The sequence below is a fragment of the Schistocerca americana genome, chromosome 7 (assembly GCF_021461395.2).
Source record: "Schistocerca americana isolate TAMUIC-IGC-003095 chromosome 7, iqSchAmer2.1, whole genome shotgun sequence".
NCBI classification, from domain to species: domain Eukaryota; kingdom Metazoa; phylum Arthropoda; class Insecta; order Orthoptera; family Acrididae; genus Schistocerca; species Schistocerca americana.
The window spans coordinates 258,730,866-258,758,001 of NC_060125.1; the positions used below are offsets into that span (position 1 = coordinate 258,730,866).

At 44.3% G+C, this 27,136-nt stretch overlaps 1 protein-coding gene across 1 annotated transcript in view; it reads right to left on the minus strand.

Annotated features, from left to right (window-relative positions):
• The window catches only part of LOC124622615 (4-coumarate--CoA ligase 1-like), a 203,063-nt gene that overhangs the window by 76,756 nt on the left and 99,171 nt on the right, over positions 1-27,136 (minus strand). Inside the window, exons 2-3 of the mRNA XM_047148380.1 lie at positions 19,273-19,480; positions 9,692-9,977 (exon numbers count right to left, since the gene is read on the minus strand). Coding sequence (XP_047004336.1) covers positions 9,692-9,977; positions 19,273-19,333 — 347 coding nt within the window. The 5' untranslated portion in view covers positions 19,334-19,480. The remainder of the gene's footprint in view (positions 1-9,691; positions 9,978-19,272; positions 19,481-27,136) is intronic.

Consider the following 27,136-nt stretch of genomic DNA (forward strand, 5'->3'; position numbering starts at 1 on the left):
CTGGGGTTTGCATGACTATTTACAGATCAAAGCATTTACCTGAAAATAGAATTGCTGTATTGGATAAAGAACAGAGGGAGAATTATAGTTAAGAATCCATAGCTTGGTTTAACAGTTTAAAGAATAACAATATCTTGCATGCTTTTAATGGCAGTGAAGGAAGAATAGCTGGTGCAAAAGTAGATGATTCTGATACAGCAACAAATACTGTTTATCAATACCATGGTTGTTTCTGGCATGAATGTAAAAAATGTTTTAAAAGTGAGACAATTAACAACAAAAATAAAGAAACAATGGATGACCTTTATCAAAAGACATTAACAAGAAGGGCAGAAATACGAACTGCAGGATACAATTTAGCAGAGATGGGGGGATGTGATTTGCTTAACCCATCAGAGTACAAAAACTTAAAAAATTGAAATAGTTCCCAGAAGTTGTCGAACCATTGAATCCAAGAGATGCATTTCATGGTGACCGTATAATTGCAATAAAATTCAGAGCTAAAGCACATGGTGTTAGCAAAAAATTAAATACATTGATGTATGTAGTCTTTATCCAACTATACAATATTATGATTATTATCTTGAGCGACACGAAAGAAAAATATATAGACCAAAATACAATAGTAAAAAATTGTTTGGTTTTATAAAATGTAAGGTATTGGCGCCTAGAGAATTGTATCACATTGTTTTGCCTGTACATATACAAATCGATAAAACTGAAAAACTGTTGTTTCCTTTGTGTGTCAAATGTGTTCAAGTAAAACTAAATAAATCCAATCACAGTGATCATGAAAGAAGTTTTATTGGTACTTGGGTAACAGATGAATGAAGTTAGTTGGCTGTAGAAATGGGATATAAAATTTTAGGTGCCTATGAAGTTTGAGAGGGCAGACAAACGTGTGGTTCCTGAAGAGGGGCAGGAGCCTTTTCAGTAGTTGCAGGAGCAACAGTCTGGATGATTGACTGATCTGGCCTTGTAGCACTAACCAAAACGGCCTTGCTGTGCTGGTACTGAGAGCGGCTGAAAGCAAGGGGAAACTATAGCCGCAACTTTTCCTGAGGGCATGCAGCTTTGCTATATGGTTAAATAATAATGACGTACTCTTGGGTAAAATATTCCAGAGTTAAAATAGTCCCCCATTCGGATCTCCGGGCGGAGACTACTCAGGTGGACGTCATTATAAGGAGAAATAAAACCGGCGTTCTACGGATCAGAGCATGGAATATCAGATCGCGTAATCGGGCAGGTAGATTAGAAAATTTAAAAAGGGAAATGGATAGGTTAAAGTTAGATATAGTGGAAATTAGTGAAGTTCAGTGACAGGAGGAACAAGAAATCAGGTCAGGTGAAAACAGGGTTATAAATACAAAATCAAATACGGGTAATGCAAGAGTAGGTTTAGTAATGAATAAAAAAATAGGAGCACGGGTAGGCTACCACAGACAGCATAGTGAACGCATTATTGTGGCCAAGATAGACACGAAGCCCATGCCTACCACAGTAGTATAAATTTATATGCCAACTAGCACCGCAGATGAGGAAGACATCGATGAAATTTATGATGAGATAAAAGAAATTATTCAGATAGTAAAGGAAGACGAAAATATAGTAATCATGCGTGACTGGAATTCGCTAGTAGGAAAAGGAAGAGAAGGAAACGTAGTAGGTGAATATGGAATGGAGGTAAGAAATGAAAGAGGAAGCCACCTGGTAGAAATTTGCACAGAGCATAACTGAATAACAGCTAACACTTGGTTCAAGAATCATGAAAGACGGTTTTATACATCGAAGAGGCCTTGAGATACTGGAGCATTTCAGATAGATTATATAATGGTAAGACAGAGATTTAGTAACCAGGTTTTAAATTGTAAGACATTTCCAGGGGCAGATGTGGACTCTGACCACAATCTCTTGGTTATAAACTGTGCATTAAAACTGAAGAAACTGCAAAAAGGTGGGAATTACAGGAGATGGAACCTGGATAAACTGACAGAACCAGAGGTTGTAGACAGTTTCAGGGAGAGCATTAGGGAACGATTGACAGGAATGGGGGAAAGAAATACAGTAGAAGAAGGATGGGTAACTTTGAGAGGTGAAATCGTGAAGGCAGCAGAGGATCAAGTAGGTAAAGAGACGAGGGCTACTAGAAATCCTTGGGTAACAGAAGATATATTGAATTTAACTGACGAAAGGAGAAAATATAAAAATGCAGTAAAGGAAGCAGGCAAATAGGAATACAAACGTCTCAAAATGGAGACCACAGGGAGCACAAAATGGCTGAACAGGGATGGCTAGAGGACAAATGTAAGTATGTAGAGGCATAGCTCACTAGGGGTAAGATAAATACTGTCTACTGTAAAATTAAAAAGACCTTTGGAGAAAAGAGAACCACTTGTATGAATATCAAGAGCTCATATGGAAACACAGTTCTGAGCGAAGAATGCAAGCAGAAAGGTGGAAGGCGTACGGAGAGGGTCTTTAGAAGGGTGATGTACATGAGAACAACATTATGGAAGTGGAAGAGGATGTAGATGAACATGAAATGGGAGATATGATACTGTGTCAAGAGTTTGACGGAGCACTGAAAGACATAAGTCCAAACAAGGCCCCAGGAGTAGACAACACTCCATTAGAACTACTGACAGCCTTGGGAGAGCCAGCCCTGACAAAACTCTACCATCTGGTGAGCAAGATGTATGAGACAGGCGAAATACCCTCAAATTTCAAGAAGAATATAATAATTCCAATTCCAAAAGAAGCAGGTGCTGACAGATGTGAAAATTACCGATCTATCAGTTTAATAAGCCACGGCTGCAAAATATTCACACGAATTCTTTACAGGCGAGTGGAAAAACTGGTAGAAGCCGACCTCGGGGAAGATCAGTTTGGACTCCATAGAAATGTTGGAGCATGTGAGGCTATGCTGACCCTAAGCCTTATCTTAGAAGTTATGTTAAGGAAAGGCAAACCTACGTTTCTAACATTTGTAGACTTAGACTTAGAGAAAGCTTTTGATTATGTTGATCTCTTTCAAATTCTGAAGGTGGCAGGGGTCAAATACATGGAGCGAAAGGCTATTTACGATTTATACAGAAACCAGATAGCAGTTATAAGAGTCGAGGGGCATGAAAGGGAAGCAGTGGTTGAGAAGGGACTGAGATAGGGTTGTAGCCTATCCCCAATGTTGTTCAGTCTGCATATTGAGCAAGCAGGAAAGGAAACAAAGGAAAAATTCTGAGTAGGAATTAAAATCCATGGAGAAGAAATAAAAACTTTGAGGTTCGCCGATGACATTGTAATTCTGTCAGAGACAGCAACGATCCTTGAAGAGCAGCTGAACGTAATTGACAGTGTCTTGAAAGGAGGATATAAGATAAACATCAACAAAAGCAAAACGAGAATAATGGAATGTGGTCGAATTAAGTCTTGTGATGCTGAGGGAATAAGATTTGGTAGTGAGACACTTAAAGCAGTAAAGGAGTTTTGCTATTTGGCGAGCAAAATAACTGATTATGGTCGAAGTAGAGAGGATATAAAATGTAGACTGGCAATGGGAAGGAAAGCGTTTCTGAAGAAGACAAATTTGTTAACATCGAAGATAGATTTAAGAGTGAGGAAGTCGTTACTGAAAGTATTTGTATGGAGTGTAGCCATGTATGGAAGAGAAAAATGGACGATAAACAGTTTGGACAAGAAGAAAACAGAAGCTTGCGAAATGTGGTGCTACAGAAGAATGCTGAGTGTTAGATGGGTAGATCACATAACTAATGAGGAGGTATTGAAAAGAATTGCGGAGAAGTATGTGGCACAACTTCACTGGAAGAAGGGATCGGTTGGTAGGACATGTTCTGAGGCATCAAAGGATCACCAATTTAGTACTGGAGGGCAGCGTGGAGGGTAAAAGTCATAGAGGGAGACAAAGGGATGAATACGCTAAGCAGATTCATAAGGATGTAGGTTGCAGTATTTATTCGGAGATGAAGAGGTTTGCACAGGATTGAGTAGCATTGAGAGCTGCATCTAACCAGTCTCTGGACTGAAGACCACAACAACATGAAGTTTGGGATTTTAGAGATAAAAGCAACACGTTGTTTAAAAATTACACTCCTGGAAATTGAAATAAGAACACCGTGAATTCATTGTCCCAGGAAGGGGAAACTTTATTGACACATTCCTGGGGTCAGATACATCACATGATCACACTGACAGAACCACAGGCACATAGACACAGGCAACAGAGCATGCACAATGTCGGCACTAGTACAGTGTATATCCACCTTTCGCAGCAATGCAGGCTGCTATTCTCCCATGGAGACGATCGTAGAGATGCTGGATGTAGTCCTGTGGCACGGCTTGCCATGCCATTTCCACCTGGCGCCTCAGTTGGACCAGCGTTCGTGCTGGACGTGCAGACCGCGTGAGACGACGCTTCATCCAGTCCCAAACATGCTCAATGGGGGACAGATCCGGAGATCTTGCTGGCCAGGGTAGTTGACTTACACCTTCTATAGCACGTTGGGTGGCACGGGATACATGCGGACGTGCATTGTCCTGTTGGAACAGCAAGTTCCCTTGCCGGTCTAGGAATGGTAGAACGATGGGTTCGATGACGGTTTGGATGTACCGTGCACTATTCAGTGTCCCCTCGACGATCACCAGTGGTGTACGGCCAGTGTAGGAGATCGCTCCCCACACCATGATGCCGGGTGTTGGCCCTGTGTGCCTCGGTCGTATGCAGTCCTGATTGTGGCGCTCACCTGCACGGCGCCAAACACGCATACGACCATCATTGGCACCAAGGCAGAAGCGACTCTCATGGCTAAAGACGACACGGCTCCATTCGTCCCTTCATTCACGCCTGTCTCGACACCACTGGAGGCGGGCTGCACGATGTTGGGGCGTGAGCGGAAGACGGCCTAACGGTGTGCGGGACCGTAGCCCAGCTTCATGGAGACGGTTGCGAATGGTCCTCGCCGATACCCCAGGAGCAACAGTGTCCCTAATTTGCTGGGAAGTGGCGGTGCGGTCCCCTACGGCACTGCGTAGGATCCTACGGTCTTGGCGTGCTTCCGTGCGTCGCTGCGGTCCGGTCCCAGGTCGACGGGCACGTGCACCTTCCGCCGACCACTGGCGACAACATCGATGTACTGTGGAGACCTCACGCCCTACGTGTTGAGCAATTCGGCGGTACGTCCACCCGGCCTCCCGCATGCCCACTATACGCCCTCGCTCAAAGTCCGTCAACTGCACATACGGTTCACGTCCACGCTGTCGCGGCATGCTACCAGTGTTAAAGACTGCGATGGAGCTCCGTATGCCACGGCAAACTGGCTGACACTGACGGCGGCGGTGCACAAATGCTGCGCAGCTAGCGCCATTCGACGGCCAACAGCGCGGTTCCTGGTGTGTCCGCTGTGCCGTGCGTGTGATCATTGCTTGTACAGCCCTCTCGCAGTGTCCGGAGCAAGTATGGTGGGTCTGACACACCGGTGTCAATGTGTTCGTTTTTCCATTTCCAGGAGTGTATGTGTAACATTCTATGAAAATAAAACTGGAAACCAGTTCACATAATTTCAAATCTGATGAAGAGTGTATCAAAACAGTTAGAGAGAAATTGGATATTGACTTAGATTCTGACAGAATAATGGAAAATCCTGGAAACCGAGCCGTTGCTAAGATATGTCGTAATTCCTTATGGGGAAAATTTGAACAAAGGCAAAATATGAGTACGTCTGAGTATGTGACAGATTTACAATAATTTTATGAGATACTTTTGAATGAACGATTAGATAATATAAAGTTCAATAACGACGATATGGTTCAAATGAAATACAATTTCAAGGATTGTTATGTGTAAAATCATCCACAAATATTTTTATAGCAACATTCACTACATCAAATGCAAGGCTTAGGTTGTATAATATGTTAGATAAATTTGGAGAATCTGACATATATTTTGATACTGTTTCTGTAGTATATATTGCCAATCGGAAAAACACTGTGGGAAAAGTTTGTATGACAGGCGAATGGACTGATGAATGAGGAAATAACTGGATTACAGATTGGGCTTTGACTGACCCGAAAAGCTATTATTATGAGAAACATGATTAAAAAACAGTGCTGAAGGTAAAGGGTTTCACTTTAAACTATAAGAATATTCAAAAGCTGAATGGTGAATCTATGATAAAATTAGCTGAGAACGAAGTTAGAGAAAAGATAAAATTGGGGAACAACCAGATTACCAGAGATGCAGATACTAAAAATATTGTTAACAAACAAGTTAAGGAAGACTCCTGATTTCCGTATGATAAAAGAGTTGTTCTACAAAATTTTAATACAGTTCCTTACGGTTAAAGTTTAATCATTTATATATCTCGTGGGCGTGTTTGGTCAGCAAATTACCCCCTAGTGTGCTCAAGTTATCTTTTTTATTAAAAAAATGGAAAATGTTGGTAAATTATCTGCGAGTGTACTCAGCCCACCCAGTTACTACTGCAGTTGGTTAATATTCCGGCGGGAGAGGATGGATAAGGGATGGAGGCGGAATGTGGATATAGTGGCGTAGCAGGATACCTGGAATAGTTATTGGCGGTGGGAAATTGGATACTGGGATATTAAGTCTCTGTTTTGCGCACCTCTTGTGTTTATTAAACTTATGACAAAATGCTATGAACACAAGCCCCAAACCAGTAAATGTTAAAATACGCCTTAACCTTCAAACGTAGGAAATATCACGAATGGTTCTGCCTACTGTGTTCGACAAGTCACAAATTAATTACGATAATATAATAAATTTCTTTGCATTTGCAGATTGCGTGAAATTTGAAAGTATGCCCGATTCTTATGCAAAAACTTCTAAACTTTTTGTTGGATCGATGGCTTTCATGAAAATCAGAATTATATAAAACTGATTTACATCAGTTGTTTGGCGTCTAAGAGGCAAAGGAACATGGACATTTAGTACGATCTGTTTTAGTGACACTGACAAATCAAACATCTCTATGGGCTATCGCAATTATTTACTTGTTCGTTGGCAGCAGACGTGGTACAAGCTGAGGATAATACCTGAAAACAAAGCCCATGTGCTCCACTATCTTCATTTCCACTCAGCATGACTGTCTTAAATAATATAATGTAGAAGGTGTAGACCATCAGCTTTACACTCTTCTGCTGCAGAAGTGACAGCATATTTCTCAGGCACATACCAAAAATGTAGTTGAACCCATGCCCCAAAAGGGAGTAATATTGACAATTTCTGCGGTCATTCGAATGCATTGCGGTCTAACACTCGTCGTCCAGTCTAATTGTGAGCAGCAGAGCAAGGCACTAGCATCAAACTCTCTCACAAATTGTCGAGTGTGCAAGTGATGACGGTTTGTGGAACGGAATCTGATAAAGAAAAATTTGTTTATTTCCATAGTAATATCAGTTTCTTCACACCTCTATGTCACAAAATTCTTTTGGAGCTATATAAAATTGATTTCAAGAAAATATAGTCTCATCATCAGCCAACAAACGAATGTCGTTAGTAAGCGTTAAGCGTTCCTAAAAAAATGGGTGACAGGTACCACAAGTGTTCATCTAGAACAGGAATGCGCCATAATGAAATCAGCCGAAGTGTCAAATTTAGAGTAGCACACAAATTCTATCTACGTTAGCAGGACGTCAAATGATTCAGTTGTCAGAAAGATCGATAAGAGATAGGTCTGTCTTCAATTGGTGCCGCAAAAGCTTAACGGCAATCAGAAGAGAATGAAGAAGGGATCTTGTGGCGATTTAACTTGACACGTATGTCAGAGATCGGTCTTATTTGCGAACAGTCATCACAGGGTATGAGACATGATGCTACGAAACAGTTCGCGAATGCGCTGATTAAACATCATAACCGAATCGCACAGTTGTTGCCTCAAATTTTGTGAACATCTAAGTAAACGTAACATCGAAACTTTGGATTATAAACACAGACCCCCGCTGTCAGTTTCAATTATCTTTATCGACGTTTACAGATGTACTGCAACGAAAGACTAATTTCAGAGAAAATAAAGATACTTCGTTTTTGTCTTCATGTTGGTATGGTACACCAAAATTTTTATGTGCAATTTGTATTTCTTGGTATTACAATGTCAGATTTATTTAAAAGCTTATCATTACATGATGTGTGACATACACTACTGGCCATTAAAATTGCTACACCACGAAGATGACGTGCTACAGACGCGAAATTTAACCGACAGGAAGAAGATGCTGTGATATGCAAATGATTAACTTTTCAGAACATTCACACAAGGTTGGCGCCGGTGGCGACTCCTACAACGTGCTGACATGAGGAAAGTCGCCAACCGATTTCTCATACACAAACAGCAGTTGACCGGCGTTGCCTGGTGAAACGTTGTTGTGATGCCTCGCGTAAGGAGGAGAAATGCGTACTATCACGTTTCCGACTTTGATAAAGGTCGGATTGTAGCCTATCGCAATTGCGGTTTATCGTATTGCGACATTGCTGCTCGCGTTGGTCGAGATCCAATGACTGTTAGCAGAATATTGAATCGGTGGATTCAGGAGGGTAATACGGAACGCCGTGCCGGATCCCAACGGCCTCGTATCACTTGCAGTCGAGATGACAGGCATCTTATGCGCATGGCTGTAACGGATCGTCCAGCCACGTCTCGATCCTGGAGTTAACAGATGGGGACGTTTGCAAGACAACAACCATCTGCACGAACAGTTCGACGTCGTTTGCAGCAGCATGCACTATCAGCTCGGAGACCATGGCTGCGCTTACCCTTGACGCTGCATCACAGACAGGAGCGCCTTCGATGGTGTACTCAGCGACGAACCTGGGTGCACGAATGTCAAAACGTCATTTTTTCGGATGAATCCAGGTTCTTTTACAGCATCATGATGGTGGCATCTACGTTTGGCGACATCGCGGTGAACGCACACTGGAAGCGTGCATTCGTCATCGCCACACTGGCGTATCACCTGGCGTGATTGGTATGAGGTACGATTGGTAATACGTCTCGATCACCTCTTGTTCGCATTGACAGAACTTTGAACAGTGGACGTTACATTCCAGATGTGTTACGACCCGTGGCTCTACCCTTCATTCGATCCCTGCCAAACCCTACATTTCAGCAGGATATTGCCCGACCGCATGTTGCAGGTCCTGTACGGGCCTTTCTGGGTACAGAAAATGTTCGACTGCGCTGGCCAGCACATTCTCCAGATCTCTCACCAACTGAAAACGTCTGGTCAATGGTGGCCGAGCAACTGACTCGTCACACTACGCCAGTCACTACTCTTGATGAACTGTGGTATCGTGTTGAAGCTGCATGGGCAGCTGTACCTGTACACGCCATCCGAGCTCTGTTTGACTCAATGGCCAGGCGCATCAAGGCCGTTATTACGGCCAGAGGTGGTTGTTCTGGGTACTGATTTCTCAGGATCTATGCACCCAAATTGCGTGAAAATGTAATCACATGTCAGTTCTAGTATAATATATTTGTCCAATGAATACCCGTTTATCATCTGCATTTCTTCTTAGTGTAGCAATTTTTATGGCCAGTAGTCAATTTCCTAATCCTACAACTGTTATGAGCTGTGCAGCTTTCAAAGCACAGCATGTTTAGTTTATTGGGAGGATTATCAACTACCAAAGATCGAAATATGTGCGGTTAATTAGCCTTACGTGAGTACGTGCACCATTAGAGCTATACTGCGGCGAGGTATCCGAATGAGCTTGGGTTGCCCCGTGGTGCCAGACGTGAGGAGCGCGATGGCGGGCCTCAGATTGTCTCCCTGCAGCGCCTGGGCGCTGGTCAGCAGCACTTGTAGAGCGTCAGGCACTGCCTCGGCAGCCCCCAGCAGCTGGAGGGGGCACCCAGGCGGCCTGGCGTCGGAAGCGGTCTCGGCTGTCGGACGTTCGCACATCACTGCTGCTGGCTTCAGCTCCTGTAGCGCTCTGCGAAGGCTCTCTGCCACAAAAGGAAAACGAATTTGCCGTTTACATCACAAATATGTACGATCATGATGAAATGAAATAGAAATTCTGCAATCGGCCACTATCAGCCACTGAAATGAGTTCAGCGGCAACAAGTGGAAATTTGTGCCGGACCGGGACGACAGCCGGCCTGTGTGGCCGAGCGGTTCTAGGCGCTTCAGTCTGGAACCGCGCGACCGCTACTGTCGCAGGTTCGAATCCTGCCTCGGGCATGAATGTGTGTGAGGTCCTTAGGTTAGTTAGGTTTAGGCAGTTCTAAATTCTAGGGGACTGATGATCTCAAATGTTGAGTCCCATAGTGCTCAGAGCCATTTGAACCATTTGAGCCTGGACGCCAACCAGGATGTCCCGTTTTACATGAGTGGTCGCCTTAACCGATTCAGCTATCCGAACACGCTTCCGGTCTACTCCATAGTCCCAACTTGTAGCACGCTACTTACGTATTGTCCCATTTCTACACTCAGATAAGAAATAACATTAGAAGGTTGAAGTTTAGCTGTTCTTACAAGTAAGTTATATGAACACCATTAAGTTAGGGGTACTAGTGACCTTTAAGGTCATCAACTTTAAGGGGACGAGAGACGAATATTAAGATTTAATGCCTCGTTGATAATGAAGCCATTAAGACTGGGCACGATTCGAGAATGGGAAAGATCAGGACGAAACGGACGATGATATTTCGTAAGGGATCATCCTGCCGTCCATCATAATCAAATTTAGAGAAACAAGTGCCAGAGACGAGCATCACGCGGTATCATATTTTTGAAGTACCATAGTAAGACACTGGCATGTTTTATAGTTGGTTCAGCAGATATATTAGTGGCACAGAAAGTTGAAAAGTTGGGCATGTCACTGGCTGCCTGCATCCCAAAAAGCTCTCTTATTTCAAGATATTATCGAACTGACAGAAAAGAAACATAAAATTGTTGGAAAACTGAACATTAGTCATGGCTCTATCCACTACATTATTCGCAACCTGACGGACCATTACAAAGCTGTTCTTAGCTAGGTACCAAATCATTACTCAACTGAAAGGACATAATTTGGAACATCTTCAGGATATCTCTGAAGAAGAGTTCAACTTTATGACACTAAAGGAAATGACAAGAAAAAAAAGCTAGTGTTGCCATTGACGCTACGCTCTGGTGTACACTATACTCACTTAAACAACAAAGGAAGAAACACGAATAACAGCATTTGTCTTTATTGAAACACGAGAAACCTTATAGCTCTTGTAGCTATGATAGTAATGTTTATACTCTTTTGGGCCTCCAATGATATATTCTGTTCTACTTAGCTATGATTTCAATTCTGAAGCCAGATGAAATCGCGCGTTTTGTTGTGTACTGGCATATTATTTTATCATAAGATTGTGAGACAATACACAGTCGATTTACATTAGGAAAATGCATTCTGATTACCGAACTGATCTTGCTTATTCGCCGGGCACCAACTGGTTAACATAAATTACGACTCTTCAAACAGTTTTGGGCAATTTTTCAAGTCAAAGAAGTGGTAACTAAGTTGTTACTCAGTCAGTCTGTCATTGCCAATCTTATCGTTGATATCGTTTCACCTTGAATTTTAATCCCTTTCCTGAACCTTTCTTTTATTTCCGTCATTGCTTTTTCGCAGCGTATTTAGAAGATGCGAAAGACTGCATCCCTGTCTTAAACCCATTTTTATCCGAGTACTTCGTATTTGGTCTACCAGTCTTAATGTTGCTCTCGGTTCTTGTGCATAGCCTACAGCTTATAGCTATTTTTCTCAAAATTTCGAACATCTTGCACCATTTTACATTGTCGAATGCTTTTTACAGATCGACGAACTCTATGAACGTATCTTGATTTTTCTTCAGTCTTGCTTCCATTATCAACCGCAACATCAGAACTGCCTCTCGGGTGCCTTTATCGTCATCTAACAGACCCTCAATTTTCCATTCTTCTGTACATTTTTCTTGTCAGCAGCTTTGATGCATGAGATGTTATGCTGATGTTACGAAACTTTTCGCACTTATATGCCCTTGCTTTCTTTGTAATTTGAGTATGATGTTTTTTCGGAACCCTGATAGCATATCATCAGTTTCATACATTCTATACACGAACGTGAATACTCGTTTATGGAAAATTGCTCTACTGATACTAGGAATTGCGGAGGAATGTTATCTATCCCTTCCACCTTATCCGATCTTCTGTTGTCAAAAGCTCTTTTAAATTCTTCTTCTATCACGTTATCAGACAAGTCATCTCCCCCCTCCCGCTCCCCTCAATAGAGGTCTTCAATGTATAATTTCCACCTATACGTTCTCTCCTCTTCATTTAACAGTGGAATTCCCATGGCGCTCTTAGTGTTACCGGCCTTGCTTTTAATTTTACCGAAGACTGTTTTGTCTTCGCTATATGCTGAGTCAGTCCTTCCGAGAATCATTTCTTTGTCTATTTCTTCACATTTTTCATGCAGCCATTTCGTTTTAGCTTCCCTGCTCTTCCTATTTATTTCGTTCCTTATTGACTAATACTTCTATATTTTTCTTCACAGTTTTGAACTCCTTCTGAAGTATTGCTTCTGTTATCCACGGTTTCTTCACATTTACCGTCATAGTACCTACGTTTTTCTTCCCAACTTCTGTGATCGTCCATCCCACTCCAACTGAGCTGCCAACTAAATTATTCAGTTTCTATAGCCTCAGAGAACTTATCTAATATCTGATATCGGGATCTCTGCCTGACCATGATGTAGCCTAACTGTAACCTCCCCGTATATTCAAGAATGGCTCTGAGCACTATGCGACTTAACTTCTAAGGTCATCAGTCGCCTAGAACTTAGAACTAATTAAACCTAACTAACCTAACGACATCACACACATCCATGCCCGAGGCAGGATTCGAACCTGCGACCGTAGCGGTCGCCCAGTTCCAGACTATAGCGCCCAGAACCGCACGGCCACTCTGGCCGGCTCCCCGTATGTCCCGGCCTTTTCCCAGGTATACCTCCCTCTAAGGAGATGCTTGAACAGAGTATTCGTTATTACTAGCTGAAATTTTATTACAGAATGGAGTCTTTCTCCTCTCTCGTTCATGCTACCAAGCCCATATTCTCCTGTAACGCTATAGTCCCTTTCCTACAACCGCGTTCCAATCCCCCATGACTATTAGATTTTCATCTCCCTTTATGTACTGAACTACCCGTTCGATATCCTCATGTACTTTATCTCTCTCTTCATCCGCTGCTTGAGACATCGGCTTGTACACTTGAACCATTGTTGTCGGTGGTGGTTTGCTGTCAGTTCTGATGAGAATAACCCCCTATCACTGATCTTCTCACAGTAACCCGATATCTCTGCCCTACCTTCCTACTCATAACGAATCCTTCTTCCGTTATACCATTTTCTGCTATCTCTGATATTACCCTATACTCATCTGATCTGAAATCATTGTCTTCTTTCTATTTCACTTCACATACTATATAACTAGACTGAGCCTCTTTACTTTTTCAGATTTTCTAGCTTTCCTACCACGTTCAAACTTTTGACATTCCATGCCGGACATTTAGAATGTTACCCTTTCGTTAGTTATTCAATCAGTTCCTCATGGTCACCTCTCTCTTAGCAGTCTCCTCCTGTAGATCAGAATGCGCGTACTAATCTGAAATCTTTTCCCAATGGAGAGATCATCATGCCACCTTTTCAATTATAGGCCACATGTCCTGTGGATATTCATTGTGTATCTTTAATGCATTGGTTTCCATTGCCTTCTGTAACCTCATGCCGGTGATCATTGCTGATTATTCCGTCTTTTAAAGGCAGTTCCTCACACCAAGGGCAAGAGTGCCTTAACCTGAGTCTGCTCCTCCGCCCTCTTTGACGAGATCATTGGCATGACGAGGGTGACTTCGTACGGCGGAAATCCTCGGGCGCCATTGCTGATGCGAATGTATTCAAGAGCGATCTATGGAAACTCAGTGTCCGCCAAAAATATGTCTCTCTGTGTGTGAGTCGGCGGTGGCGTAACGAATTTAGTCTACTCATCTTCGTAGAATACCACCCTGGCAAACGCGGGGGAAGGGGAGGGGGGAGGGAAGGCGGCATTTGCGAATGCAAATACTAGCCCTCCGCAGAAAGCCGTTCCCATACACACTTCCTAACAAAAAAAAAAGTTAAGCACTCAGTGGTAGAAGAGGATCCACAATGAAACTTCACGGGCTGAGAGCGTGTGTAATCTTTACAAAATCGAGTCAAATTTGCAAAGAACCTGGCAGTTTGAGTCCACTTATAAGTATGTCCTTTCGTCCCCTGTGGCCTGGATTGATGGTGCGTCAAATAACTGCTGTGTTCTCTCCCGAGGTAAACTGTTGTTAGTCGTCCCTGATACCCTGAATGTTGGCCATGGGACGGAATTGACTTCTGTACTTGCCCCGCACGCATTGTGTCAGAGACAGATATGAAGATCTTGTGGCCACAAAAGTACCTCAACTTCACTCAGACAGTTCATAGAGACACTTGCCATTTGTAGATGACTATTGTTCAGTTAAGAAACGGCACCACGATGCTGTCAAACGAGACGTAACACATGAGGATGCAGGATGTCTGTCATGTTCGATGTTGCCGACCGATTTGGCTCAATAACTGTCAGCTGCGATCTGAAGCCATAAACGATGGTTACCCAACCACGAGTAACACTCCTGCGCCTCTCTAAATGACTGGCGGTATGGAACCTCTCCCCTAGTCGCCAGCGATCGTCATCCGGGACAGTGCATAACCGCGATTCATCGCTGAACTGTTAGCGACGTTCTTCTCTAGCGGTCCATTCTTCCCGGTCAGGGCAACACTCCAAATGCAGCCGATCGCGTTGTAGTGTTAAGGAAAGCCTACGCATGGGACAGTAACACCCCAGCGCAGCTGCTGCTAGGCTGCTAGTCGTCGAACAATGGTGCGAAATGACACAGGTTTGTGCACGAAGTGCATTACTTGTCGTCGGAAGGCAGGGGAACATTGGAAAGGAGCCGACACCGCGCTCCAAGCTCCAACTGTTTCATCATGTAGTGGTGTTTCGCCGGTTGTATGGGACTTACTACAGCCCAGTATTTGCTGTCTGTGTTGATGTAACCTGATGGATGGAACCATGCACGTTGGTTCATGCGGCCCGCCACGAATTCCTCTCCTGTGCTAAACTCCTCATCGCAGAGTAGCACTTGAAACCTACGTCCTCTATTATTTGCTGGATGTATTCCAATCTCTGTCTTTCTCTACGGTTTTTGCCTTCTACAGCTCCCTCTAGTATCATGGAAGTCATTCCCTCACGTATATCATCTTGTCCTTTCTCCTTATAAGCCGGCCGGTATGGCCGAGAGGTTCTAGGCCCTTCAGTCTGGAACCGCGCGACCGCTACGATCGTAGGTTCGAATCCTGCCTCGGGCATGGATGTGTGTGATGTCGTTAGGTTTAAGTAATTCTAAGTTCTAGGGAACTGATGACCTCAGATGTTAAGTCCCATAGTGCTCAGAGCCATTTGAACCATTTTTTTCCTCCTTATCAGTGTTTTCCACATATTGCTTTCCTCTCCGATTTTGCACATAACCTCCTCGTTCCTTACCTTATCAGTCCACCTAATTTTCAATATTCGTCTGTACCATAACATCTCAAAAGCTTCGATTCTCTTCTGTTCCGGTTTTCCCACAGTGCATGTTTCACTACTGTACTCCAGACGTACATTCTCAGAAATTTTTTCCTCAAATTAAGGCCGATATTTGATATTAGTAGACATCTTTTGGCCAGGAATGCACTTTTAGCCATTGCTAGTCTGATTTTGATGCCCTCCTTGCTCCGTCCGTCACTCGTTATTTTACCGCCTAGGTAGCAGAACTCCTTAACTTCATCTACTGCGTGACTACCGATCCTGATGTTAAGTTTCTCCCTGTTCTCAGTTCTAACACTTCTCATTACCTTGGTCTATCTTCGATTTACTCTCAATCCATACTCATTAGACTGTTCATTCCATTCAGCAGATCATTTAATTATTCTTCACTTTCAGTCAGGATAGCAATGTCATCAGCGAATTGTATCATCCTTTCACCTTGAATTTTAATTCCACTACAAAACCTTTCTTTTATTTCCTTGATGTACAGATCAGTAGGGGCGAAAGACTACAACCTTGTCTTACACCCTTTTTAATACGAGCACTTCGTTCTTGGTCGTCCAGTCTTGTTATGCCCTCCTGGCTGTTGTACATATTGTATATGGCCCGTCTCTCAATATAGCTTACCCCTATTTTTCTCAGCACCATTTTACATTGTCGAACGCTTTTAGCAGGTCGACAAATCCTATGAATGTGTCTTGATTTTTCTACAGTTTTGCTTGCATTATTAACGCAACATTACAACTGCTTCTCTCTGATCGTTATCTTGCACATCCTCAATTTTCTTTTCCATTCTTCTATATATTATTCTTGTCAGCAGCTTGAATGCTTGAGCTGTTAAGGTGATTGTGCGGTAATTCTCGCAATTGTCAGCTCTTGCCGTCTTCGGAATTGTGTGGATGATGTTTTTCCGAAAGTCAGATGGTATGTCGCCAGACTCATACATTCTACATACCAACGCGAATAGTCGTTTTGTTGCCACTTTCCCCAATAATTTTAGAAATTCTGATTGAATGTTATTTATCCCTCCAGCCTTATTTGATCTCAAGTCCTCCAAAGCTCTTTTAAATTCTGATTCTAATACCGGGCCCCCATCTCTTCTAAATCGACTTCTGTTTCTTCTTCAATCACATCTGACAAATCTTCCCCCTCATAGAAGCTTTCAATGTATTCTTTCCACCTATCCGTGCTCTCGTTTGCATTTAACAGTGGAATTCCCGTTGCACCCTTGCTTTTAATGTCACCAAAGGTTGTTCTGACTTTCGTGTATGCTGAGTCAGTCCCACCGACAATCCCTTCTCTTTCGATTTCTTCACATTTTTCATGCAGCCATTTCGTCTTAGCTTTCCTGCACTTCCTATTTATTTAATTCCTCAGCGACTTGTATTTCTGTATTCCTGAGTCTCCCGGAACGCTTTTGTACTTCCTCCTTCGATCGATCGATTGAGGTATTTCTACTGCTATCCATGGTTTCTTCGCAGTTACCTCGTTTTCACATATGTTTTCCTTCCCAACTTCTGTTATCGCCCTTTTTAGGTATGTCCATTCCTCTTCAACTGTTCTGTCTACTGAACTATTCCTTATTGCTGTATCTATAGCTTTAGAGAACTTCGAGCGTATCTCGTCATTCCTTAGCACTTCCGCATCCCACTTCTTTGCGTATTGATTCTTGCTGACTAATGTCTTAAACCTCAGCCTACACTTCATCACTATTATGTTGTGATCTGAGTCTATATCTGCTTCTGGGTACGTCTTACAATCCAGTATCCGATTTCGGAACGTCTGTCTGACCATGATGTAATCTAACTGAAATCTTCCCGTATCACCCGGCGTTTTCCTGAACATAGTATTCGCTATTACTGAGTTTTCTTACAGAACTCAATTAATCTTTCTCCTCTCTCATTCCTTGTCCCAAGCCCATATTTTCCTGTAACCTTTTCTTCTACTCCTTCCCCTACAACTGCATTCCAGTACTCCATGACTATTACATTTTCATCTCCCTTTACATATTGTATTACCCTTTCAATATCCTCACACACTTTCTCTATCCCTTCATCTTCAGCTTGCGACTTCGGCATGTATACCTAAACTATCGTTGTCGGTGTCGGTTTGCTGTTGATTCTGGAAAGAATAATCCTTTCACTGAACTGTCCACAGTAACACACTCTCTGCCCTACCTTCCAGTTCATAACGAATCCTATTCCCGTTATACCATTTTCTGCTGCTGTTGATATTACCTTATACTCATCTGACCAGAAATCCCTTTTTTCACTTCACTTCATTGACTCCTGCTATATCTAGATTGCGCCTTTGCATTTCTCGCTTCCAATTTTCTAGTTTCCCTACCAAATTCAAGCTTCTGACATTCCACGCCCCGACTCGTAGAATTTTATTGTTTCGTTGATTATTCAATCTTTTTCTCATGGTAAGCTCGTCCTCGGCAGTCCCCTCCATCATATTCCCATCCATTCCAACGCCAAGACACACACATGAATGCCCGAAAAATCTGAATATTGCACGATTCGACCAGCTGGGGAATTGGAGAACCGACAATAATCCCACTTTCAAAATGTGACAGATGCTAACAATGATATCTAACACCAATATGTGGCCGCTCCGTTTCCTTCACAGTGAACTCCAGTATCTGACGCTGTTCATGACCCTTATACACGGCTGTTAACAGCAGTAAACATGAAGCGCAGTAATTCGCTCTGATGCCCGTTCTCTCACAGAGAATTCAACTGTGAATCTTTCACATACCTGTTGAAGTTATACTGGCATTCAGTCATGTCTTCTGAGTGCTTCACTTACTTTCCTAGGCAGTGTACTACAGTGAAGGCTTTCACGCCCGGATGACATTGCTGGTGGTAAACCTTTCGGGGTTTAAGGTCATGGTCCACGAAACTGTTCTGCGCTGAACGTCTTCATAGACGTTGCTCCACCGTTGTGTCTTGCTGACTGACGGGCTGGACGTCTGAGAAGAAGGGGCGTGGCTGGAGTACACATGATAAGCAGAGATAATCCTTGTCAAAGATAAAATTTACGCATCGACTGTTATCTTATCAAAGACAAAGCTGTTTAGTGATTCTGTAGAGCTACTGTCTATATGTCGCTGAGTTTAATAGGAAAGAACAGACCATGAAATATAGCGATATATGCACAGCATCTCTGCAGAATCGATAAAAGATTTTTAATCTTTGACGGGAAGACAATCGACAGTTAAATTTTATCATATGCACATCATCTCTGCAGAATGGATAAAACTTTTTTATCTTTGACAGGAAGACAATCGGCAGTTAAATTTTATCTTTGACAAGGATCATCTCTGCTTACCACGTGCAACTCCGGCCACGTCCTTTTTTATACAGTATATACGTCGCTCTCAGACGTCCGACCTATCGGTCGGCAAGACTAAACGAAGGAGCAACACCTCTGAAAATGCCCAGCGCAATTCTGGATGAAACATTATGAACAGAAGAGTTTCGTGGACCACGACCTTATACCTCGAAAAGCTTACCAGCAGCAGTATACCACAAAACAAATGACGAATGACGAAGATTACTTTGCTATTTCTGTAGCATGTAACAGACGAGTGAGAGAGTCGGCTGATAAAAACAGTGGAGGCGATGTGCGCACCGAGAGGAAGGTCGGCGTTGACGACGGCACAGACGGCTCCAGAGCAGAGTGTGGCCACCATGGCGGGCAGGAAGAGCACTGATTTCCTGCAGCAGACGGCCACGGTGTCGCCCTCCAGCAGGCTGGGGACCGCCCTCTGCAGCGCCGACAGCTCAGCCGCCGCCTGCCGCAGCACCCAGTCCGCCCGCGACTCTTGGCCCGCCACCACCTGCGCCACAATAACACGACGCTTCATCTGCCAGCCACAGCGGAAGTGAACATAATTTTATCTGTAAACTGAAGAGAGAGCAGCGCCTGTGTTCAAATGTTCAAATATGTGTGAATTCCTAAGGGACCAAACTGCTGAGGTCATCGGTCCCTAGACTTACACACTACTTAAACTGTCTTATGCTAAGAACAACACACACACCCATGCCCGAGGGAAGACTCGAACCTCCGGTGGGAGGGGTCGCGCAACCCGTGACACGGCGCCTCAAACGAGGCAGCCACTCCGATCGGTCAGCGCCTGTGATGAGGGAAACAGTGTGCTACAGGACAAATAAGAACCAGATTCCCTTCTAGCTGCGCTGAGCACCGAGTGGAATTTTCGTAGATTCTGTTTATGTGTCCTTCTCCCTCACATATTAGTGGCTCATACTGTATTTTGCAGGATGAATCACCTAAAATTAGCGCAACAAATGTTGCGGAAGTAGAAAGTGCTATTGATGAGCGGTTTTCACAGAATTATTTGGTATTCAGGGGATTGTATTAATATTCATTTAACAGATTGTAATAATACTTAGAAAGTGTATTGTTTGAAAAAACATACACTTTTTTTAAATGTAACGATGCCTATTGACATTAACAAGCCAAAATTTCGGTAAATTTGAATGACTGAGGTATTTGTTGGAGGATTCTAGTACAAGTCGTTTGGGAGACGCCATACTTTAAAAAGTTCTCACGGCCTACACTTGTACAATACCCATACTAGCACACGCTAAAGATCAACACAAATACATATACTAGTTATGTGCATTCTGACCAGTACGAGACAACTGATCATCACGTATTGTGTTCAAAATTACTACTGGCAGCGGCAATACACGCTTCCAGTCTGGTACGGAACGACTGCTGCACACGTGCTAGCATATCAGCGGAGATGTCCGAGCGGGCTGCAGTAATATGTCGTTGCATATACCCGGATGTAGTTGGTGTGCCCTTGTAGAAAACCTCAACTTCCCTCATAGAAAAAAGTTTGCAGGCGTCTAATCCAGGGAACAGAGCGGTCAAGAAGCAGGTCCTCTGCGTCCAACCCAACGATTTGGAAATAATTCGCGAAGACATGCTGAAGTACTTCGTGCACTATGGACTGGACAGCCATCGTGTAGGAACCACAGGTTCCTCCTAGATTGCAGACGAATGTCGTCTAACATCCGTGAATGATGGTCTTGTAGGAGGCTGAAATATTTGCTCGAGGTCAGTTTTCCGTTTATGAAAAACGGGCCTATGAGCTGAGCCCACATCGGGAAATGGAAAATGACATTCCACCTCAAGAAGCCAACGGGGATTGCCAACAGACCAATATTGCATATTTCGGCGGTTTACCCGGTCATGACTGATAAATCACTAAACAAGATACATGATGTATCTGAAGTATCCTGCCTTAATGACCATGTACAAAAGTTTAAACGATTCTCATCGTCTCCATGCAGCTGTTGATATAGAGAGATTTGATAGGGATGGAACCTATGTCGATGGAGACTGCGTAAGAGTCTTGCCTGACCCATACCACTTCTCGTGAGGGCTCAACTGCAGCAGCAGCGGGAATATTAATTTCCTCCTATTTGTCGTCTCTTACTTCTTTCTGTGAAGTTGTCTAGGTGTTAAACTACTACTTTTGCTTAACAGGTTGAAGAGATTGATAAATAATTGCTGAGATGATACACCGTACAAGAACGATATTCTTCTTACATTCTCCATACACCATGAGCATGTCGGCTTTTTCTGCATTGGTAAATCCCAAAGACTACACAGTACCTACTACTTGGATTGTCACACACTAACTGACTAGCAAGTCGCAATGTACTCAAAGATCACACAAGGACACTGAAAGCAAACATAAAAACAACGTACCTAGCAACTAAGCCGGTTGAATGTCACAAACAAGTGTCGATGTGGGGACTTTGCAAAATACGATACGTCGTAAGCGACTCGCACTTGAATCCTGCAACAAACGCCAGTGACGTTCTAATTTACCCTACGTTTAGCTTATTAATGTCAGTAGGCACTGCTCCATTGAAAACAGTGTATGTTTGCACAAAAATACACTTTCTAATTATTATTACAATATGTTTATTGGATGACAGTAAAGGCTTCTGACTACCAATTCATTCTGTGAAAACGGCACATCAGCCGGCCGAAGTGGCCGTGCGGTTAAAGGCGCTGCAGTCTGGAACCGCAAGACCGCTACGGTCGCAGGTTCGAATCCTGCCTCGGGCATGGATGTTTGTGATGTCCTTAGGTTAGTTAGGTTTAACTAGTTCTAAGTTCTAGGGGACTAATGACCTCAGCAGTTGAGTCCCATAGTGCTCAGAGACATTTGAACCATTTGAACGGCACATCAACAGCACTTTCAATTTCTGCAGTATTTGCGGAGAAAATCTTAGATAATTCACCCCGTATACAGGGCGATTCGGTGATGATGCTACAAACTTTCGGAAATGATGGGCAGAAGTAAACGTATCAATTTGAGGTAAGGGAGCCTGCTCCAGAAACGGCCGAATCAAAAGTTATGAACGGAAATGGTTCTAATACCTCTCACAGAGGAATACATATACCGGTACTTGATAAGATTGAAGGTTAGGAAATTTGCAGAAGTGGTACTATGTACCAAAACAAGAAAAAAAAATGTCTCGTAAACGTGGCCTCTAAAACGCGTAACTTAAGGGCTATGAGCACTTGCTTGCCTTCCCTACTGTGAAGCACCGCTTTTCTAATGATTTCCAAATTTCTTAGACTTCCAATGGAGAACAAAGTACCACTGAAATTAAGATACACGAAAATGGAACGGATTATAGAAAATTACAGACTATGTTTAACCCGCATTAGTGCCCAGTTACTTGCCTGTGGGCTAGCACCTGCGTTCTGATTAGCTGCAGAAATCGTTCCTCCTAGGGAAAGGAAACCACTCTCGCACTGTCTGTATTTGCTATTAGCAACAAACCCATTTTTCCTGAATCCACAAGCAGAATCGACAAACCACCTGATCTTGGTTAATACAAAGGAGAAAGTCAAAGACTATCCACTAATAACAAAATAAAGAAAAGAAAACAATAAAAAATATAAACAGTAACTTTCCAGAATGTAAGCGGAAAGTTTAAAAAAAAAAAAAAAAAAAGCGAACCGGTAGTCTCAGCCATTTATACGCTCGCACAGCCATCGTTTACAGACCTATGTCCACAACAGTAGTGATAAGGGAAATTTTGATGATAATTTTACTTCGTGTAAATCCTCATGGTTTCGGAGTTGTGATAGTTCGTCGCTCCTTCAGATGGCAATTCAACTGCGGGGAACGTTTTATTTCCGTTAATTGAAGTTTCTTGGAAACTCACGCTCATCGGTGAAGAGAACGTGATGCCAATCCTGAGCTGTCCACGCGGCATGTTGTTCGGCACATCTGTACCGCGCTGCGTGGTGTCGTGATTGCAAAGATAGAGCTCGCAGACGCAGACGCACAAGACTGAGGGATTGTACCCTCTGCAGTTGGCGAAGTTCTAGCGTAACTAAGACGCTTCTCCTTCTTACTTAAAGATTGGTGTGGGATGTCCTGACGGTTGGATGTTTGCTTGACTTTTGTGCTGTTTTTTTTTTTGTTTTTTTTTTTAACAAAAGGAAGAAAGATGAAAGGATAGTCAGACGAACAGTAGGAGACGCTGAAAACGAACGGCCTAAATGGCTGGCCGGTAGGTTTAGAATGACTCACGCCGCCGGCTTATGATGATGCTCTCTCACTGATTTGCTACCTAAGTTCCAGAATTATACAGGTAGGAAGGTATACGGCCCGTCACATGTAGTTCTGCTAGTCCTGCGAATAATTGCCAATCGCCTGGCGTAAAGATGGGATATTTGTCAATTAGGGTTAAATCCTCTTTTGTCACGAAATTTAGCCACTTCAGCTGAGACTTGCTAAAGCGGTGGGGGAGATGGGGGAGGGTAGGAGGTCTAGCACGTGGTACTGAGAGGGGGTACGGTTGTTCAGAGAATGGGTAGGACCAGTCCTGTAGCGACGCCGCAATGTTCTTAAGGAACGACTGCAACTCGTGCGGATCTGGTATTTTCAGTTGCTGCAACTTCTTTGCGGTAGACTTCTCTACATGGGAGGAGTCGGTCGTTGCCACAGCACCTTTGCTTGCAGCTGCCTTGGTGGAGTGTGACGACTGTGGCGTCACATCGTCTGTTTCCATGGGCGCCACCTCCTGCATTGCTGCAGGGGGCGGAGCGGTGGTTGTTTGCGTGGCCGCATCGACCCCCACCGGACGACTCACGAGGGGGGCGGCGGCGGCGGGAACTGGCGGCTTCTTCTTGATATCCCACAGCTCATCGCGCAGCTGCTGGAGCTGGCGATGCGCAGCTGCGAGCTCCTCCTTCAGTGTGGCCCTTTCGGCCGCAAAGGCGGCTTGGAAGCCGGCCATAGCATGGCCGGTGGCGGCTTCAAGGCGGCGCGGCTCGCAGCCCCCGCCGGAGCGGGGCGGCGGGGCGGCCGTCGTGGCGCTTGACGCCGCCGCAGAGCGTGGTGCGGCGGGCAGATGACGTGACTCTCTGAGGTAGCCGCAGCTACGAGAGTTGGCGTCGTGTGGCCCGCCGCAGTTCACGCAGCTGCTGGCCACCCCACGAGGCTTCGTGCAACTGCGGGTGTCGTGGGCCGCCGCGCACTTCAAGCACGCAACGGCGTTCTTACACCCGCGCGCAGTATGCCCCAGCTGCTGGCAGTTGTAGCACTGTAGGCTCTTCCTGTTCCGTTGCGTTCGCTTGCGCTTTGGCTGCCGTTGGCGGCCGCCGTCGAACCCCATCGCGTGAATGAGGGCTTCCAATGCGGCGGCAATCTGCTTCCCAGCCATGGCGTTGCGTGCGCGGTGACGATGTGAGTCGCAGCGACGACGACCGGGGATAGACCTCGCCATGGGCATCGGGAGTGAAGTTGCGCTTCACGCAGCCTGTGGCGCACAGTTTGGGTCGTAACACGACTTCCTATGGCTGCACGAAAAGCGTTATTCAACATGGTGGCGTTGCTGTCAGGATCCCTCCGAGCCATAATCCGTAGGTAGCGGCCATCCACTGCAGTAATAGACCTTGGGCGGCCTGAGCGAGGCATGTCATCGACAGTTCCTGCCTCTCTCTGAATCTCCTCCATGTCCGAACAACATCGCTTTGGTTCACTCCGAGACTCCTGAACACTTCCCTTGTTGTGAGTCCTTCCTGGCAGAAAGTAACAATACGGACGCGTCGAAACGCGGTATTGATCGTCTAGGCATGGTTGAACTACAGACAACACGAGCCGTGTATCTCCTTCTAGGTGGAATAATTGGAACTGATCGACTGTCAGACCCCCTCCGTCTAATAGGCGCTGCTCATGCATGATTGTTTACATCTTTGGGCGGGTTTAGTGACATCTATGAACAGTCAAAGGGACTGTGTCTGTGATGCAATATCCACAGTCAACGTCTATTTTCAGGTGTTCTGGGAACCCGAGTAATGAAAAACTTCTTTTGATGTGTTTATTAAGACATCAAGGCACAGTGCCTGACAAAAGAACACAACCACCCAGAACACGTTGTAGGGCACCAATTAGCTTCGTACACGTACACATCATTAGCAGTTATGTAAATCATTAGACTTGCAGTATGTCCGCAGGTCGTGGTCGTGCGGTAGCGTTCTCGCTTCCCACGCCCGGGTTCCCGGGTTCGATTCCCGGCGGAGTCAGGGATTTTCTCTGCCTCGTGATGACTGGGTGTTGTGTGATGTCCTTAGGTTAGTTAGGTTTAAGTAGTTCTAAGTTCTAGGGGACTGATGACCGTAGATGTTAAGTCCCATAGTGCTCAGAACCATTTGAACCATAGACTTGCAGTTGTCTGTACAGGCAGACAGTCATCAGAGTGCCTTCTTCGTGTCTAGTCTTGTTACTAGGTCTGGTAGGTTATACAGGGAGTTCAGGAATTCCCGTTATAAACCATTAGGACTTGTAGAGGTGAGTGACTACATATTGTTTTGAATAGAATCACGTGTCCGGAAATGTAACATTTCCGTTCTATGGCGGTTATAATGCAGATGTTTAACATGTCCACTTCTGTCTGAGGGGCCGATTTCGTCATAGCGTATTACAGTTATTTGGCAACAATGAGGAAGGAAACATAACGGAATATTCATTTATCACAGTTTATCCAAAGCTTAATTTCCAAGACTCCTTTAGAGGCAGAGGAAGATCTGCTGGCACGAGTTCTGTCCCCTGCACTAGAAATTGAAGAGACACCAGCTGAGATCAGAACATGCTTCGTAGATACAATGTCTGTAGCAGCGGTGGTGGTCGCCACATCGAGCCGCTATTGTAATGCGCAGGACTGTTCTGTACGTATGTTATGCTGGGTTCTTTTTTGTTCTAGAATAATGTAAACAGGTAATGTTGAATGTGCCTAAGTGATAAATGGATTTTCTTTTTGAATTGTTGCCTAATAATTGTCCTGGTTCAGTTCCTCAAGCAAAAGTGTGGGAGTTAAACATCTGTACTTAAACCGTCGTAGAACGGAAACGGTACTTTTCCGGACATGGGTTCCTATTCAAAATATTACGCACTCACTTCCCCTCCAGAAGTAACAGAAGTTTGTAACGGGAATTTCCGAACACTCTGTATACGGAGTGTGAACAATATCAAGTGTTGAGTGATCACCGTGAGGGACAGATGCTACATACTTGTGTAAGACAGCGAAAGTTTAAAAAGGTGCCCCGCTCCACTGTGAATCTCCATTGGGCCAGGTTGACGAATTGTGCAGTATCCAGACTTGCGGGGCCTCTGGGTGGGACAATGACCCCATGATGAACTGCATGGAGACATGAGGGCAGGCATACTTATCGCCAAGGTCCCGGAAGACAACCTCTGACATCACAAGATGATATCCTCGTGTTGTGCACCAAGAACACTGTAACTGCTTATCTGCGCCTCCAGTCTGAGAACAAGTGATGGACTGCCTGCAACGTTCTGTGTCATCCACTACAATGGTCGGAGACCAGCAGCGGCTCCACTAGGGAATTACCTCCCCGCCTGTAGCTGCCATTAAGACCACAACGCAGACGGTTGCGTCTGAGCGTGCTCTGACTGGGAAGCATGGACAGCTTGGCTCAAATGGCTCTGAGCACTACGGGACTTAACTTCTCAGGTCATCAGTCCTCTAGAACTTAGAACTACTTAAACCTAACTAACCTAAGGACATCACTTACATCCATGCCCGAGGCAGGATTCGAACGTGCGACCTTAGTGTGTGACGTCCTTAGGTTAGTTAGATTTAAGTAGTTCTAAGTTCTCGGGGATTGATGACCTCAGATGTTAAGTCCCATAGTGCTCAGAGCCATTTGAACCATTTAACGACCACTACTTTCGGTGGTAGGGAGTTCCCTTCCTGCCACATTTATATTGGATGCCAAGAGAATTCGACGAATAAGACAGTTCTGCACTACTTACGAAACTTCATTGAAGTTCTCCTACACTCCCTGCAGAATTTGCACCCCTGGAGGAAAGGAAATTGCTGAGAAATGGCTCATCCTTGGCAGAATGATCCTTTCGTTCTCCAGTGGAGTGTGTACTGTCGGACAGGGAATCGAGACCGGAACCGTGCCT